This window comes from Bubalus kerabau, chromosome X, assembly GCF_029407905.1.
Source record: "Bubalus kerabau isolate K-KA32 ecotype Philippines breed swamp buffalo chromosome X, PCC_UOA_SB_1v2, whole genome shotgun sequence".
In the NCBI taxonomy this organism is placed as follows: Eukaryota; Metazoa; Chordata; class Mammalia; order Artiodactyla; family Bovidae; genus Bubalus; species Bubalus kerabau.
This window is the reverse complement of record NC_073647.1, coordinates 47,913,589-47,926,723: the sequence shown is the minus strand read 5'-3', so window position 1 is coordinate 47,926,723 and position 13,135 is coordinate 47,913,589. Positions and strand designations below refer to the sequence as shown.

Here is a 13,135-nt window from a genome sequence, read left to right as displayed (position 1 = left end):
TGCAGCTACCTTCTCCTTCTCCTGGTCTGGGGTACCCTGGAGGAAGTGGCTGCTGCTGCAACACCCAGTCTCCCCCAGAGCCCTCTGGGTGTCTGGCCCTCTCCCAATGCCATGGCTGCTAGTCCGGGGAGCCAATATGAAGAGCATGTCCTCAGCAGGCAAGATGAAGTGCTAAGCACCTCATGTGACCAGGAAGATGCCAGATCCTGGCTCTGAGATGCCCTGCGGGTGAAGAAGAATGAGCTGGTGCAATTCCTGCTCAGCAGGTGTCTTGCCAAGGAGCCGATCACAAAGGCAGAAGTGCTGAACAGTGTGCTCAAAGATTACCAGGACGATTTCCTGGTGGTCTTCGGTCAAGCCTCAGAGTATTTGCAGCTGGTCTTTGGCTTGGAGGTGAAGGAGGTGGACCCCAGTGAGCACACCGATATCCTGGTCCCCTCCCTGGGCCTCACCCTCAGTGAGATGCTGAGCGATGGGCAGAGGTTGCCCAAGGCCGGCCTCCTGGTGGTGATCCTGTGCCTGATCGCTGTGGAGGACGGCCATGCCCCTGAGGAGGTGATCTGGGGAGCACTCAGCAGGATGAGGGTGTGTCTCGGTAAGAACACTTCATCTATAGGGAGCCCAGGGAGCTGTTCACCCAAGTGTGGGTGCAGGAGGGGTACCTGGTGTACCGGAAGGTGCCTGATGAAGACCCTGCTTGCTATGAGTTCCTGTGGGCTCCCCAGGGCTATGTGGAGACCAGCAAGTTTAAAGACCCGGAATATCTGGACAGAGTTGGTTGAAGGGGTCCCAGTTCCTTCCTACACCTCTGCAAAGGCTGCGAGGGAGGAGGAAAGAGGACTCTGAGCCAGAGCAGCAGCCAGGCTCCTTCTGGGCCCATGTCCAACAGCTTGTCCTAGGGGGCAGGAAAGGAGGCTGATTCTTCCCTTTGTTATTGAAGAGGAAACAGCCAGCCTTCTCAGCAGTGAAGGTCCGGGCCCGTTGGGGGAACCTGGTGTGTGGCATCTTTGTGTTCCTGTTCTCTACAATCACATGGAGGCTCATCTCTGTTTTCTTTAGGAATTTTTCAAATGTTATTCCTTTTTATAGAAGACAATGCATTCCAGTATCTAACTATGTCAATGACGTTGATCATCACACTGTGTTTGTACTCAACCAGTTCAAGATGAAGAGTTTTCCTGTTCTGTAAGAGAGAGTAGGAACACTTCCATTTTATTCTGTGGTCCTGCACAAGATAACATGGAATTAGAATTAGAATGATTTTGGAAATATGAATTTATTTAGCAGTGATATAGTTGGTGGAAAAATTAGAAAATAAAAAGTGATAGTAGTGAATTCTTGCTTCTTATACCTTGGGTGTGTTCATTTGGTACAGCTAAGGGATCTCAGTTTATGTGGATTTTCCTGGGTTATCAAAAGAAGTAGCAATTCATCTGAGTCAAGCAGCCCCCTCCTCACTGGCACATTTATTGAAAAGACCTTTATGGAGCCTCTGCTCCATGAAAGGCCCTGTGTTAGCAGTGGGGACACTGGGAGAAGCAGGACACTCCCATACCTAGAGCGATGGTCTAGGAGCCACAGTCACATGAGGTGCCTCATGGGAGGGAGGGGAAATGGGACATTGCTGTAAGGTGTCCTTTTGGCTCTTGAATAAAGCCCAGAGAGATCTCTTTTTGGGGCAGCATGGAAGGGGTCCTAGCTCTTGTCACTTTGCTGCTGACCACAAGGATGGTGCAGGTGTTTTCTACCCATTATCTGCTAGGAATCCCGAAGAACTCCCATCTCACTCCCTTGAAGTGATGCCCAGAAATCCACGGACTGACCCTCTCTTTCCTGGTCCTGGGGGCCCAGAACTCAAGGTGTTAACTAGCTTTCAATTATCTTCATTGTAATTGGGCATTGTAATCAAAGACTCAACATTTATTGGTGGTGCAATGAAGGAAGGTAAGTGTTTGGATGCAAAACCACCTGGGACTCATGCAAAGAGTGGTTCCTGCTTCTGTTTCCTGGAGCTGCTTGGGTCCTGCTGGAACACTCCTCCACACCCAAATTTTTCAGGTCCTCTAACTGGAAATGGGCCTTTCTGGGTAGCCCATACAATGAAGAATCTGTTTGCATTGTGGGAGTCCTGGGTTCCATCCCTGGGTCAGGAAGATCCCCCTGGAGAAGGGCATGACAACTCACTCCACTATTCTTGTCTGGAGAATTCCATGGACAGAGGATCCTGGCAATCTATAGTCAATGGAGTTGTAGAATCAGATATGACTAAGTGACTAACACTATGGTTCAATACAGTCTAAGTAGAAAAGTTTCTTAGTTTTATTTGTGAAACATCCTGTTTGGCTAATTAGGAATTCCACATCCTATCGAGGTGCATATTCTCTAGCCTTCCCTGGACCACAAAGTAGCCAACCCCATCTAGTGGACACTGGAGGATTTTCTGGGGGCAACAGTGTGAAAGATTCCTGCCCTGTTATCACAGGGTCAACTGTTGCCAGGCCCTGTGAGCTCTGTCTCATCCCTTATGTCCATCCTGCAACCCAATACATGGGGCTCCTCACACCTGCTCGCCTCCCACATGAAGAACTGAGGCCACGGGGCTTGGCCATCTTCCCAGGATCACGTGCTAGTGAGGGCCGCGGTGGGCTCAAAGCCCTGTTCTCTATTCCTCTAGAGCCCTCACCTTTCCCGCCCACCCCAGGCCATGACCTGACCTTGCGACTTCTCATACCTTCCTCTTCTCAGTGCTACACGATGCCTTGAGGTGACAAAAATCAGGCCTGTGGAAGGAAGGGGACAAGGAGAATCAGAAGCCCTGTGGGGCTGCTCTGTGCTTTGCTGAGAACTGCCTCTGCTCGGGGCCGGCATCTCTGTCCAGTCCCAGCGCCTCCAGCCTGAGGGTGGCGCCCTGTCCCTGCTGCTGCCATGGGGCCTGCTGCCCAACTGAACCTGCCAGGCTGACCAGCTCATCACTGAGCAGGAAGGAGGGAAAGCCTGACTGTATGGTCCCAGTTCCCACTGGGATAAGACCCTACAGGAGGCTCCTCCTATATGGGAAGGAAGGGAACACAGGTGGATCCCTGAGGCTCCAGATCTCCCAAGCTGCAGTGAGGGAGGGGAGCAGTTGGAGGGCCTTTGGGCTGGGGAAACCAGGGGATGGACACTAAGCACAGGGGCAGGAGAGTGAGGCAGAGAAAGGCAGGCCTTGGACGTCAGGAGGGCTTGTGTGCGCACAACACAAGTGTCCCGAGCCACGGATGACAAAGACCCCTTGGCGACACACAAACACACTGCCAGAGCCTGGGTGCTTCCTGGAGGAGGGGGACCAGAAAAGGCAGCTCCCTCAGGACCCAGGGGGTGAGGGGGGGCCCAAAGCGTGGGAGGGAGCAAGAAAGACCAACTAGTCAGGCTGCCCACAGATAACAGGACCTTCTGTCGCCTTCAGAGGAGCCACCAGGGGCCCCCACCAATGTTTATAGCCTCCAGAGTCATGTCCCAGTCAGATGAACTGGCTGGAAGCAAAGTTTTGTCAACCTGCTTTTAAGCAGAAAGGCCATGAAGAAGCCCAAGTCGAAGCCTGAATCTCATCCATGCCGCCAGTCATTAGGCAGAAAGGCCTCTGGGAGAGCTTCTTCCACACCCTCTTAGCTCACCCCTTTCAGATACCAGGCTGTGGTCCTCACACAGGTAAAATGACCCTGCTACTGGCAGAACTGGGAGACAATGCCCTAGGGTCCTCAAATACGGGCCTTTCCAAGGTACCAGTCTGTTTCCTACACAGTGATTTTCAAGAACAGTGGCCCACAAATACCAGAGAACACGCATCTCCAAACCCACTGCTCTACTGCCCACATGTGGTAAAGACCGGTGACTCACTCAGGTTTCATCCAGTCCCACACCCGGATTCTCATACTTTTTCAAATACAGGTTGACGAGGGCTTCCTTTGGTCACATCTAGCTCAACAACTTAGACATGTTCCTTGGAGTGAGTGTGTAAAGGATGGCCCTTGAAAAGCACCTAACCCATAAAATCATTCGATGGGCCTGCCATCTGGGTAACAGAGAACAGGTCCACAGTGGTGGTGGGGACAGGGGCAGGGGTGAGGAAGATCAGAGCTGGCCTTGGAGAGGACCAGTGAAGTGGCTGTTTTCAACAGAACTGGCTGTACCTTGAGCCCCCGATCAAGTCCTTCAAAGGGAAGGTGCCCAAAGTGACCCAAAATGGACATAGATTGCCAGGACCAGGGGTAGCAGAAGCCCAACCACCCCACTGAGGACAGGAAACAGGGCTTTTGAAACAGCCTGCAGGGAGGTTGAATCTGAGGCTCTGGGAAGGGGATGGGAAAAGCACATGTGTTCCCAAAGTGAATACTCTAGGGCCACCAAAGTGGTGTTTATGGGAAAAATTGGAAACTGAAGACAACAGTCTATCATCTGCAGTGGGATGATACCTGTGTGTGGGCAGAGCTCGGGAGGCTGTGAGCTCAGCGGAGCACCTAGCTTTGCCCTCCCACACGACATCCTGGGGAATCTGTGTCTCAGGTGCTTGGGAACAGTCAAGTGGAATATGAGGTCGCTCCACTGTGCTCGAGCACAGCCCTACTATGGGGAGAGCTCGACCCGGGGGGCGGTGGGGGCAAGACAACAGGACTCTGGCTTTGGGGCCAACTGAGCAGGACCAACCAACCAGCAGCACCAGCCAGAAGACAACAAAGCTAGAAGAGGGGGAAGGATGGGGGAGCCACCAACTCAGGTAAGGGAAATCAGGCTGCTAGGGACCCCATCTTCTGGGAGGGACAGTCACCAGGGGCCCATCTGACTCCTGGGATCTCTCTTGGTGGTAGCAGACCTAGGACTCGCTAGGGCCTGGCCCTTCAGCAGAAGCCAGCCACAGGCCTGTATGTTGTTAGTGAGGGGAGTGAAGTTAGGGACACATTTGTCAACCCAGCCAGGGCCTGGCCCCTGAAACAATGTGCCTGGCAGCAGAAGGGAGCCCTTGTAGGCAACCTGAAAAATACTTTTTGGTACTGTCAGACAACAGCCAAGCTGGGGATCCCATCTCCATCCCCGGACACCCTCCCCCACACAGGTCCAGGGCTGCCTCTCCACATAACCTCTGTGACATCATGAAACAGTTAAGGAAGCTGACCACTTAATTGGCTGCCTGTCCCATGACCCAGATTCTAGAATCTCCAGAGAGTATTTATGGGGCACCCCGACCATGGTCTGAGGCCCGTTTTCCCTGAGCACTTGCTGCTTGGATAGATAATGCTCCTTAGCTAGACTGGCTCCATGGCTAGTCAGAGTTCCCATGAGTCACGGGCAGCCCTGCTGATCCTATCAACTGACGGGGAGCCTGCAGCAGGGGACACCTGTGATTCCTCCCCAGATCCAACCCTGGATTCAGGGGAGGCTTTGGAGAAGAAGGGTGACCAGCCCAAGAGCCCAGATCCAGGCCTCCATGACAATCCAAGCCCACAGGGCCCGAACCAAGAAATGGCCAAAGAGGAAGAGAACAACGCCATCCTTGGGCTGTCCTTCCCCAGGAAGCTCTGGAGGATTGTGGAGGATGCAGCCTTCACCTCTGTGCACTGGAACGATGAGGGAGATACAGTGGTCATCGAGGCAGATCTCTTCCAGATAGAGGTACTCCAGCGCAGAGGCATGGACCAGATCTTTGAGACAGACAGCATCAAGAGCTTCATCCGTGAACTGAACCTGTACGGGTTCAGGAAAGTCCGCCCTTCGAGTCACTCTGCAGGGAAGAAGCTCCTGGTAACGTAGAAAGCCCTTTTGGGGAGACTAGACTAGATGAGCTGAGTGCTGGACGGGTTTCATTTCCCAGGAGAATGTTGTTCTCATGAGAGGGTGGTTAAGGAAAGACGAGAAAGCAGGATCTGTTGTGTTCCACCACCCCTCTTAGACAGGATCCATGGGGGTGACTCCAGACACTGAGTGGCCACTTGATGTCAGGGAGGGCCAGTAACACCTCAAGTGAAGACGGCCCTGGGCGAGCCCTAGGAAGTGACATGCTAGGGCCTCATAAGCTGCCAGGAATGAAGAGATCTTGTCTTCATACTTAGGCATGGCCCGGACTGTTGTGGGGAGGAGATTGGTGAGGAAGGGCCCTTCTCCCCTCTCATGCCTAAAGTGATTCATTTCCTTTCAGATCTATCGAAACTCCAATTTTCAGAGAGACAAGCCTCTGCTTCTGCAGAACATCCAGAGGAGAGGCAACCCCAGAACAACTTCTCAGCCTGCCACTGGCACAACAACTCCAAAGAGAAAGAAACGAGTGGTGGCAACCAGACACTCTCCTCAATTCCACCACAACGAGTTCACCCAAAAGGCTGGCAACAAAGTCCAGAAGGGGATGCCAACTGCTCGCAGAACCCCCAGCCAGTGCTCATTTGTGTTTTCTGACCTTTGGTCTGTGGGCAGTGTAGCCAAGTGGGCTGGGGGAAACCATCTCCCCAATGAGCAGGGTGGCCCCAGCAGGGCGGCTGGAGAGGGCACATCCAGCAATGCCGTATCTCTGCCCTCGGCTACTGCTGAAAGGGACAGCCCAGGGAAACTGCCCGAGAGCCCCCCAGTGTACCCAGAACACGAATCAGTGATGACTTTGTACAACACCTGTTACTCCATCCTGATGGCGGGCCTTTTAGTCATGGAACCAGATGAGGCCCCTGAAGCGGAGGATGAGCAGGGAGAATCCTCAGATTATAAGTGTGTCCTCTGTGAGCAGCTCAAGAACAAGCCCAATCCCTGAGCTGCCAGATCCCTAGGGACACTCAAAAGCACTCTCTTATAATTAAAAATAGATTTCTGGTTCTAATAAAGTCAAGCAAAACTCCTTTGGAGTAAATAAACAATCAAACGAGAACTACGAGTCTGTGTTCTTTCTATCTGTCCATTGTATTCACACATGGAACAGGGTGAGCTCGAAGAGGCTGGAAGCCCATGCCCCAGGCAATCTTCAGTCTTGTCCCCATGGTCCATTTTCATCTGAAACAGCAGCATTTCACAGGCTCATCCAAGGGTCTGACCCATGAGCCGAGTGCTGAGGGGAACCCAGGATGGACTGGTCCCTGGGCCTTGCCTGCTGCTCAGCAGATGGCTCAGCTGGGCTCCTGACCTCAGGTGTGTCACCTTCCATGAGTCATACACCCTGCAGCAGAAGAGGCTCCTCAAGGATCCCCCAGTGATGCCACAAGTTTCTGATCAGCAGCTGAGCATCCCAGCTCCCTATCCAGGGGCCTCCTCAAGAGGCTCACTGGAAAGCAGGGTCAGCCCAGCCACTAAGTGCCTCGCAAACATATTACCCCAAAGCCAAAGACAAGTACAAGGTTTCCATAAGGTGAACACCAGCCCTTGTCACTCTGCCCTCACGGCTGTATTTAGAAGCCTATCTTTGGATGTGAGGCGGCCAGGCACTGCGTCCAACACACATAATTTGAGAGCCAAGGAACACTTTACAGTAGGACAAGTGTCACACGCAAGGACAAACCACGGCCTGTTTCTGGGCCTGCAGGCCTCTCTGCCTGCTTATGCTCAGCCCCGCCCCCGGCCTTCCCCCATCACCCCCTGGACACTGTTCCAACATTAAGAATTTGGACCAGAACAGAGAGGGAAAAACACTAACCAGTTTCCTAGCAACACATTTCTCTCAACCACCCAGACTCTGAAGGGCCAAAATGAATGGCAACACCATCAATTCGTAGAGCTCAGAGCCCTGGAGTTTCTCGCTGAGTCCAGAGCAGCATCACGCAAGGGGAGTCCCTGCCCCTAGCCCCGCACCAACTGGGCACTGCAGTGCAGGGCCAATTCAGACACAACCAGATGGGCAAGTCCAGAGCGTGGTACTGACTGCATGGTATTACCATGTGCTGGTCTCTTGGTCACTTTCCTCTCGAAAGCCCAGTCTGGACAGGCCTCCTGCCCAAAGGGGATCAGGTGCTGGGTGATGTCCACCTGGAAGATGTCCTTCCTGCTTCTCCCAGGGACGGGCTGCAGCAGCCAGCGGGAGTTGGCCAGCGCAGTCATATACTTCTGTCGCAGGTTGGGTAGCAGGGCTTGATTCTCCAGCTCCTGCACCTGGTTGGGACCTAGGTTTTCTAGGCACAGCAAAGTGCCCCCAATGACCACAAGACCTGCGTGCAAAGACAGGACACAGAATGAGAACAAGGTCATTCAAGTTGCACCTTCTTGAGACTAAGACTGTATCATAGAGGGAACCTGAGGTGAACTGGGTCCTCTGGCTGAGGGCTCACCTCGGCAAAGGGAACTCGGGGCGAGGCCAAGCGAGGGAGGGAGTGAAATGAAAGGGAGAGGCCTGGTGCTCCAGGAACCCACCAGGACACGGGCAGCTTTCAGTCTGCCCACTGCAGGCCTCAGGGACAGAGCATGAGGTCCCCAGCGGGGGCCAGCAGACATCAGGTCCCCAAGGGATTTACCAGCAGACAGGTGTTGCTGTGGGGCCTCACCCCTGGGGAGTCAGGGGACTTGCTCAGGCCCAGCTTCAGGCGATGTGGGGATGGAACCCAGGCTGGGTGCTTTACTGCTTCTCATGGTCTCTGCCAGGCACACAGACACACATGTGGGGACACACACATACACACAGACAAGTGCCATGTGCAGTCCTGGATGCGCCACTGTCTCAAGCACAAACGGGAACTGAGGCCCAGAGTGGTGATCAGGCACCTTGTGCCACCAGTTCCCAGCCCATGGACCCTTGCTGTCCCTCTGAAGAAACCTCAGCCCCCACGCCCAACCCCACCAACTAGTTCAACAGAAAACAAACAAGTACTACCCAGCTGAGATCCAGGGCAGTGCCAGGGCCCATGTGGGCAGCAGGGGACAGGGTGTCACTTTCCCACAGTCACTCCATGGCCGAACTTTTCCCCAGCAAGGCCTGGATCTGGGTGGGGCTCATTCTGAGCCTCCGCTCCAGCAGCTCCCTCTAGCCCGAGTCTTTCCAGTCCTCGTACACCATGTGAATGGCCAGGGTACAGTGCCGGTGACCATGTAGCACGGGCCACCATGGCATCACCAGGTTCTTGACACCATTTAAAACGAAACCCACATAAGGCTGTCGGAAGAACAGATGGCCGAACTTCATCTCCCAGGGCTCCTAGGGCTGCCAGGGCCTCATGTGGCTGCGGAAACACAAAACCACAAAGGTCAGGAGTGTGATTCAGTGGCCTGCAAGCTCACAGCCCTGGGCTGGACCTCAGCCCCACGAGCCCGAGCATCCTCCAAATCTGCTGACACAGAACGCAGGGGTCAGAGAAAGCTGGCTCATTCCATTTGTCTCCACACAGTCCACTGATAGGGGGGTGGTGACCCAAAGGACCCATCCATTACATGCAGTCTGTGGGGAGGTCAGCAAGGATGGTGGGACAGTGGGACAGAGGCACAAGATGAGTTCCAAGACAGAGAGCCCTGAAACCCTGCCAGCACTGAAGAGGGAGGGCAAGCCCCCTGGTTTCACAGCCCAGAGGGCTCTGGTCCTCTCCCAGCACAGACAGGCATTGTCCTGGGCTTGGCTTCCCCCACTCCCTGCCACCACCCCACCCTTCAGCTCCACAACCCCATCACTGCCCATGCTCTGCAGATCCCCCATCTTAGCACAGGGATGCTAAGGGCATATCCATGCTAACCAATCTGGACTCGGCCCTGGGGCACCCTGGACCTCAGATGGCCCTGCCAGGTGTCTTCCCCATGCCTTTAGGAGCCACCTTCCTCCTAGCCCTTCCCATACCACTGCCTCCACTGGCAGCAGATGCCCCGGCCCCTGCCCAGAGCCTCGAGAAAGAACCAAGGAGAACAGAAACTAATGGGATGGGTGCACTCCATGTCATTACCAGGGCCTGGGATGGCACCATTCAGGTATCACAGAATTCAGACCTCAAATAATACACTAGGTTACCATCACCTCATTCAATGGCTGAGGTGGCACTGAGGCATAGACTGCAGGGGACCTGAACACACACATCTCCATTCGCACTTCTTTCCGTGTACCTGGATGGGGGTCCCCGTTCACTGGAGGGAGCTGGAGGCAGAGGAGCAGAGCGATGAGCCTGAACCTCTGCAGGGTCTCAGCACCTCGCAAGGGGCCTCCATTTCCACATGGCTATGAGGACAGGAACAAGGTCCCAGGGGCACCCAACCCAGGGCCTTTTGGGCCTTTCCTTCATTTGGCACAGCAGAGCCACAGTTCTCACAGGCCCACAAGGTCCCACATGATCTGGCTACTACCCTACTGGCCTGCTCTCCTCGCCCCTGGATTCACCTCCGGTAGCCATGAAGGCCATCCTTCCATCCTTGGAACATTCCAGTGTGTTCCTACCTCAGACCCTTTGCAGGGTGTGAGGACTCACATCGCACCTCAGTGTGACCTTACCGACAAAGGAAAGGTCTTCACAGAGCTGATGGGGGTCAAGTGAGCTCATTAGGATGGACCCTCCTCTAACAGGATGGCTGTCCCCATACAAAGGGCATATTTAGAGACAGACAGGAACACGGGGAAACTGGGGTGAGGAGGAAGGCGGAGCTCTCCAAGCCTAGACACACCCACCAAGGCCAGCAATGCCCTGGAAGTGAGGGGGGAGACATAGGACAGACTCCACAGCCCTCATGAGAGCCAACGTCAGCTGACATCTCGACCTCGGCTGCCGAGCCTCCTGAACCAACACGGTTCCTAGTATGAGCCACCCGGTGCAATCCTGATGTGACTGCTGACAAATGAAGCCAGAGGGTCAGGTCTGTCGGGACATCTCTCCACAGGGGTAAGGGGGGAGTGGGGGATGGCTTCTCCACTCCCGGCACCACGAGCACAGTCCTCCACGTCTGCAAAATTCATGTGTCTGTTTTCACCCTTACACGGTGTCTGTTTACACCTCCCATTGTCGGGGGTCCCACAATTTACTGATGCTTCCCTCCTGATGGAAGGGAAGGGAAAACTCATTCTGCCAATATAGCCACTCCATGTGACCACACACTCACTGAAGAACCATGCAGGAAGCGGCCCAGTGCACATGGCACACACCCGAGGTGCTAACACATGCCAGCAAACGGCCTTCCACAAAGGCTTCCCCTGTTTCCACTCCACCAACCACAGGCAAGGGGGTCATGTCCTCATGCACTGCCTGGTCCCGAGCATCATCATTCGGTTGAATGTTTGCCCATGTGCTGGGTGACAAAGGGTTACACTGTTCATTGGGTCTGGCTTGGTTACAAGGCTGGCCCTTGGGACTTTGCCATTGCTATGTCTTCTACTAGGGTATGTTACTGGATTCCATGCTTGTCCAGTTTGTGCCTTTCAGTATCTCAGCAAACACAACCCCTTCCTCCTGAGAGCCTCTGAATCTCACCTGTGTGGGTGGAATCCCTGAGCAAGAAGTGGCTGCAAGCACTCCTACGGCTGGAAGCAGAAGGTGCCTGCTTGGTGGCCAGAGGAGAAAACACTCTTCTGTTTGCTTGACTGGGCATCTTCACCTGCACGAGGACCAGAGGAACAGGGAGAAAGTCACCAGTGACAATGCAGCAATCTTGGACAACAAGCCACCACCGTCTTCTCCTCACCGGGGGCCTCAGACAATGGGATGCCAGGAGGGCCCAACTCATGAGAAACACACGTGCAGGTTCCCTCAGGGTGGGTTCTGCTCATCACAGCAGCTGGCCTGTCCTCACCGGGCTGGGACAGGGACCCCACGATGTCTCAGTCTGCAGCACATAAACCCATACCCCAGGAGTGATTGTGATTTACAGCCCAGGAGACCCCGCAAAGAACAAGAGAAAATGAATCCTCCCCTCACACTGCCACTCTGGAAGGATCCGGGATCCGCAACAGTCAGTGGGCCGCCCTCCATGGACTCCTGGTTGGGCCCCACCAGGAGGGGAACTGTGGACAAGCAGCTGAGCCCTGCAGGGTCGGGAAGGGGGGGGCAACTTCCAGCGGGAGGGTGGGGCTAGTGTTAGGTCATAGTCCAGGGGCGGGGTAAGAGGTTGGATGGCAGTTCTGGGGCATCTTCCCATGTGTCCCAGGGCATTGCTGGGATGCACATGTGGAAAGAAAGCAGTGGTGGGGGGGGTACTGTGGCTGTGGAGGGGGCCAGAAGGTCCAGCTTGGCCTCCTGGCAGGTGCTCCTGGTCCCAGAGCCTGGAAACCCCTGCCTAGAGGTACCATCTACGCACAAGGCAGGTCCCGCCTTCCTGCAAGCAGAGCGAGTCGTGGGCACTTTGGGATGGTTGGGCTGCGGCCACCAGGCAGGACAGTGGTCTGCCACTAGGACCGAGACAGCTGACAGCACTGGCTGGCTTCAGTCGCATCGTGCCCACAAACACTGACACCTGTCATTTCCGGTGTGTATGGCTGCCATTACTCACATAGGCACGCAGTTACAAAGATACACAAGTACGAACAAAGGTGCATTCCCTCACCGGCCCTGTCCGCTAGGAGACAAACTAAGATCCGTCAGGCTCTGAGGCACCTGGAAGGTCAGGCAGGGAGGAGCCTCGAGACCAGCAGCCTGAAGCAGGACCCAGAGGAGGACCAGGAAGTGAGCGGCCTGGTGGAAGAGAGGGGGAGGAGGTGGGAGGAGCAGTGTGGGAGGAAGAGTGTGGGAAAGACGGAGCTGAGGTGGAGATTCTGGAGAAGGACTCAACTCAGGGCTGGGGCAGGGCGGGACTGGGACAGAAAGGGGCTAGGCTGGGGCTGGGGCGGGGTTTGGGCATGGCTCTGGGTGGGGTGGAGCCACCAGAGGCAGGGCGTGGCTGACAAGGATGGAGCTGTGGGCCCAGGAAACCCACGGAGAGTGGGCCTGTCCAGCTTCATGGCAGAGGCCACACTGTGCCCTTTTGAGTCCTTGCCATAGGTGTCCAGTACGTGAGAATCGGCAAGAGTCAAAGTGACCGTGACCCAGTGTCTTCAGTGACTGCATCTGAGCTTCAGAGTGGACCCCAGGAGCCAGGGAAGCAGAGAGAGGCACGACCTCTGGGTAAAGTTCCCCATCTCTGGGCTGAAAACCCAGGCTGTCTCCCCTCCAAGCCACCCTGGGACTGTTGGCCCAGTGCTGAGCAACAGTCTATCTGTTTTTTTGCAGATGCAGAAGAAAATCCTCCCTGTGTTACCTGC

At 54.9% G+C, this 13,135-nt stretch overlaps 1 protein-coding gene and 1 pseudogene across 1 annotated transcript; one reads left to right on the top strand and one right to left on the bottom strand.

The window, feature by feature from the left end:
* The first annotated feature begins 5,292 nt into the window (after positions 1-5,292).
* On the top strand, positions 5,293-6,769 carry LOC129638968 (heat shock transcription factor, X-linked member 3-like). Its single transcript, XM_055563748.1, has 2 exons — positions 5,293-5,775; positions 6,170-6,769. The coding sequence occupies exons 1-2, from the start codon at positions 5,293-5,295 to the stop codon at positions 6,767-6,769; spliced, it is 1,083 nt and encodes a 360-aa protein (XP_055419723.1).
* A 1,016-nt stretch (positions 6,770-7,785) lies between these two features.
* LOC129639993 (protein EOLA1-like) lies at positions 7,786-9,118 on the bottom strand (annotated as a pseudogene).
* Between the last annotated feature and the right edge of the window lie 4,017 nt (positions 9,119-13,135).

Bases quoted from the DNA above. Each gene is read 5' to 3' on its own strand.
- LOC129638968 (XM_055563748.1), top strand. From the start codon at position 5,293: ATGGCTAGTCAGAGTTCCCATGAGTCACGGGCAGCCCTGCTGATCCTA. The intron at 5,776-6,169 runs GTAACGTAGAAA...ATTTCCTTTCAG, and splicing joins CTGCAGGGAAGAAGCTCCTG to ATCTATCGAAACTCCAATTT.